Genomic DNA, 5133 nt, shown 5'->3' with positions numbered 1-5133 from the left:
ATCGCACTTTTTTTGTCAAATTTTTGTATATATATATATATTCTTGGATTTCCTCTTTTTTACTTTCTGACTACTCTCATCCCTGAGTTATAAACAAGTAAAAAGAATCCAAATCGAGACTGCCAAAAAACCAAGTTCTTTTTAAATCTAGCTACCATGTCACCTTTTTGTCATCGATAAATAACTAAAACAAATTTTCACTTCAAACTGACCAGAAATACTTAATATCATTAATAACTTATGAAGTACAACAGATTTAAGCTCAGAAACTATATAATTTATTTCTTTTATTAAAAACAAAATTATTTGTTTGAAAATTTCGCCTCACAGAATAAGCTGTAGTAAGCAGCTGTATACTTTCTAACCGGAAGTAGAGCATATGAAGAGCTTGAGATTGTTGTTTGCAATGTTGAAAACACCATTCATATTCGCTCAGGGGACCACCACTGCAAATTATCATTTTTTTAAATATGTCGTTTTGGCATAAAGGAGAGATTTTCGTATCGCTATCTGTGGCAGAATAATCGCCAAGTCATGGCAGCTACCAGGCAGCGGTCCAAGAAAAACTGGAAAGAAAGAAAGAAAACATCGCAGAAATGGACCAACAGGAACCGTATAACTCGTAGCCACCCCCGGGCAAACATCTACATGTTTTTTTTTTCTTTTTCAATTTGCAAGTTTAAAATCTATTTGGCACCTTGGCGACTGTAGTTGCCGTGACAGATCACGATACGGAAATATCCCCAGCATATATCTAAGCGTTGAACTATCTTAAAGAAATTTTCTTTTAAAATATTGATCTTACTTAACTATTAACTTACAACCAGTATTTGCTGTTTTATAATTATGTACTACCAGCACTGAAACGCGTAACAACACCGTAACTGGAATTACGAAATTATAGCTTCTATTCCGATTACTATTTCTTTTTTAATTAAGAAAATTGAAAATCACTTAGACTTTTCTAACACATGCACAACGAAGTGGTAGCCCAAGGTTAGAAAATCAGACTCCGGTCCTGAGTGACCAGGATTCGATCATTGATTCCCGCTCAGACCCACCGAGTAAAAAATGTTCGTAAAATCTGTGGAATCGAAAGTCCTATGTCGCTGAATAGTGCCATGGGCACAGGGATCAGGAGAAAATTTCTTTCCCCTTCAGATCTATGTTTAAATTGAAGACACAAATGAGTGGGGCTGCCATCCATCCGTGGGGTTCTAAGCAAAGACGTACTTTCACCTATGTGGTGCTCTTTTGTCAAATGAGAGGCGTACCTTCCTGACTTAATTCACAAAAAGGCCAATGGCTGAGAAGTTTGGTTTCTCCAAGTGTCATTAGAAATAATAACAACACATGCACACATACGCTCACAAAAATTAATTACTATTTTTTAAGTATTATTGAATGACCATATTTGGGACTTACAGCTGAATATACTTGCACTTTTAGCTCAGCTAAATCACCGCTAACTTTTCCTATCATTTTATCAACAATCATTCCTAGCAATGGACCTGCGGAAAGGAAATAAAATTAATACTATGCCACATTGTGAAAAGGCTTCATACTTATTTTTGCACAAAAAAGAACAATGTTACCTCCTCGAAAATACTGAATTTCAGGAACTTTATAAAACCTATAAAATACACCGCTTGCAACATCTTCAATCTCATCCCAGTATGGTATAACCCAAGAAGGTATCTTTAGGTTGTGTATTTTCTTTTAAAAAAATACATAATTAGCAACATATTATTAACAATGATATCGTGATAAATCGACACATAGTAATGGAAGAAACTAGGAATATTTCATAATAAATTCTAATTCAACTATTTTGTTTTAACATAGGTCAATATATTCGTTATATAGATTGAATTTGTAAAACACTTTCGATACCGTATTTAGAAACTGTTGGTTATGATATAGTTATCGTCGTTTTTGATAATAATCGTTACTGACCATCCTCGTGACATTATCGTATATTCGTTTTTTAGTTTTTAATGGGATTAACGGTACATCAGTAATTACGTTTTATAATTTCGCTATAGCTTTGTTTAAAGAATATTGGTATTTCACGAATGTTTACAAAATATGGCAATTTCACATACGCCGTTGTTTAATGTTTAAAAACTATTGATACCTGTCGATATACCTTTGTTTTAAAAATATTGATATCTCTCGATTTACAGCTGTTTGAAAATATTGATATTTCACGATATATTGTTGTTTAAAGATATTGATATTTCACGATATACCTCAGTTTGAAAATATTGATAATTCACGATATACCTTAGTTTAAAAATATTGATATTTCAAGATTTATTGTAGTTAAAAAATATTGATATATTTTACGATATATCGTTGTTTAAGAAATACTGATATTTCACGATATACCGTTGTTTAAATATCTTGATATTTCTCGATAAAACTTTGTTTAAAAAATATTGGTCTTTCACAATATACGATTGTTTAAAAAATATTAACGTTTCACGTTTTCACGATATATTTTCCAGCTCTACCTTCAAGTTTCCATTTCGCTTATAAAAAAAATTAAATTGAACAAAGGAAAACTAAAATTTCAACAGTATCGCAATTTTTCGGCAAAATAATCAATAATAATTTATCTGGTGGCTATTTTTTATTATTATTTCGATTTTTTTTTTAAAAGTATTCCAGACTAAATAAAGGTTTTAGTTGCAATCTTTTTTTAGTATTAATATTTCTTAAGCGTGTTTTAAAATAAATAGCATCGAATTTAGATGGCTAACTTGATCATCTAATGTCGAAATTGAAATTTTTTTATCAATTATTTTCGTCGCAGCAAGTTAATAAAATGAAAAATTTTCATGTATAGGATTGTAGAACAGAGAGAGAGAGAAAAAGTAAGCAAAAAAATGTCATACCTCCACTAGTAGAGTGTCATGAAACATGGTCAGCTGAAACCAATTTTTAATCGGTTTTCCACTATGAAGACTTAAATAGTCGTACATCTCCTAAATAACAAATAGGAGAAATAAATTAAAATAACAGTTCACTCTAATAAGAAAGCATAATTATATCATTCTTTACAAACTGAATTATTCAACCAATACTTTATAATAGATTTATTGGGACAAATATTTTTGAATTGATTAAAACCATAATTTTATACTTATACAGGACTCGTAAATAACTGGAAAAATTAAAAACTATGACTTTAACACTAGATTGCCTAAGGAAGTCATTTTGACTGCTTTTAATTTCAATTAGAAAAACAGTGATGTATATAATGACACAATTTCTTAGAATTTTGTACAATATATAATTTTTTCATTGTTAATATTTACTAATAACTTGTTATATAACTGTAAATGATAAAAAAAATATTAAAAATTAATTTTAAACAAATTTCTTTGCACATTATTTATTCTTTTACAATATATATATATTCCAGCAAAAGTATAGAAGTATAGAAATCATTTATGCTATAGACTATCTAGCTAATGTGCAGTTGATCAGTTAAAGTTACCAAAAATTGTTTCATTTCTCAAATTATTTAGATGATTTGCAAATTCCTAGATAATCTGCTCATTACCTAGTAGGCAACACATTACCAAGTACCCTGCTGGAACAACAACGTTTCTGTGCACCTAAATTAACACAATGTACTTATTAATCAGGAAGGCATTGGCTCACCTTGGGAAGTCTGGTCAACTGCGATGATGATGTACTTAATTATTTTTCATTATACAAACAATCAAATTACTTCAAACAATCAACACATTAGTTGATAGAATCAATCATCAATCACTTCAAAAATATAATTACAAAAAATTAAACGGTTTAAAATATTATGACATCGAAGGATATTAACATGATACAATTTATTTATATTAGTTTTCAGTACCTAAATAATCAAATCAACAAATGCGATCAAACAACAAATTAATTGGTAGAATGAGAGATGAACTTTAACGATACAGGCACCCTTAATGCGCACATGACTAGGTAAATTCATTCCGCACTTTAAAGGATTAATTTAGACAGACAGTCTGCGGATTGTTGTAGTTCATTTATGTCACACTATAGCTGCACAGTGGGCTATTGGCGACGGTCTGGGAAACATCCCTGAGGAAGATCCGAAAACAAGCCATCACAATTTTGATCCTCTGCAGAGGGGGTGGCACCCCTGCTTCGGTAGCCCGACGACCTGCACGCGAAGTCGAGCACTTCGAACAAACAGAACAGTACTTCGGTAGAACAATTTAACGAGGACCAATAGCGCACACCCCCTGTCCCTACGCAGACTGATCCAAGTGGGTCACCCACACACTGACCGCAGCCAGTGATGCTTGACTTCGGTGATTTTTCTGGGAACCGTGTCTTAACAATCAGTCCACTGCGGGACCTGCGTATTAACGGCTTTCGAAATTTAGTGGTAACATATCGCATTTAGAGATATTAAGCTATTCTAGTAGTTTCAACCATGATAAATTACAATTTTTCCTCTTAATATTACCACCACTTTTCTAGTGTTACGTGCCTACCCTGCTATAGTGCTTATGCGCAAACGCATGTAGAGATAATGAATTTCGTAATGCATTTTTTCTTCTTATCTAAATTAATTTACTCTTAATTTGATACCTCATTTATTTACAAATCGCCTTCCTGAAAGAGTGTTTCATAAAGAGAGTCCTTAATGTGTATTTTTAAAATCCTAATAAAAAAATGAAAACAAAAAAGTATTCACTTTGGGAGTCGTATCTTAACCTTTTCGGGTCGGGCGAGTCATAAATGTAGTCACACGGAATCAGGACAGTAAAAAATAAAAAGCGGTAGCTTAAGTTTGGGCATAGCTAATTTGACAGACTTATATTTGCTTTCACTTTAAATCTAAAGGTCTGGTTTCTTAGGACAAGCGCCTTATCTGGGCGTCGGCGTGACGTCAACGTCCCGCTGACGCCAACAAAATACTGGTTTGTTAGCTCAAGGCCTGGTTTCTTAGAACTAGCGCCTTATCTGGGCGTCAGCGGAAAGTTGACGTAGATCTGACGCCAAAAAAATACTTTTTTGTTAGCTCAGCGTGAGCAGTCGGTCCAACGCAGACATTATCTCTCATTGCGCATGCGTTAATAACGTAAACAAATATTTATTTTG

The 5133-nt window shown here is 32.6% G+C and overlaps 1 protein-coding gene across 2 annotated transcripts in view; it reads right to left on the bottom strand.

Annotated features, from left to right (window-relative positions):
• The window catches only part of LOC107439204 (lysosomal acid phosphatase), a 34665-nt gene that overhangs the window by 5289 nt on the left and 24243 nt on the right, over positions 1–5133 (bottom strand). For both annotated transcript variants that reach the window (XM_016051714.4, XM_071180692.1), the window contains exons 6-8: positions 2901–2990; positions 1596–1716; positions 1426–1511 (exon numbers count right to left, since the gene is read on the bottom strand). In XM_016051714.4, the coding sequence (XP_015907200.1) occupies positions 1426–1511; positions 1596–1716; positions 2901–2990 (297 nt within the window). The remainder of the gene's footprint in view (positions 1–1425; positions 1512–1595; positions 1717–2900; positions 2991–5133) is intronic.

This window comes from Parasteatoda tepidariorum, chromosome 5 (genome assembly GCF_043381705.1).
Source record: "Parasteatoda tepidariorum isolate YZ-2023 chromosome 5, CAS_Ptep_4.0, whole genome shotgun sequence".
Classification (NCBI taxonomy): Eukaryota; Metazoa; Arthropoda; class Arachnida; order Araneae; family Theridiidae; genus Parasteatoda; species Parasteatoda tepidariorum.
The sequence above is the reverse complement of the archived record's forward strand: the minus strand, read 5'-3'. Positions and strand labels throughout refer to the sequence as shown.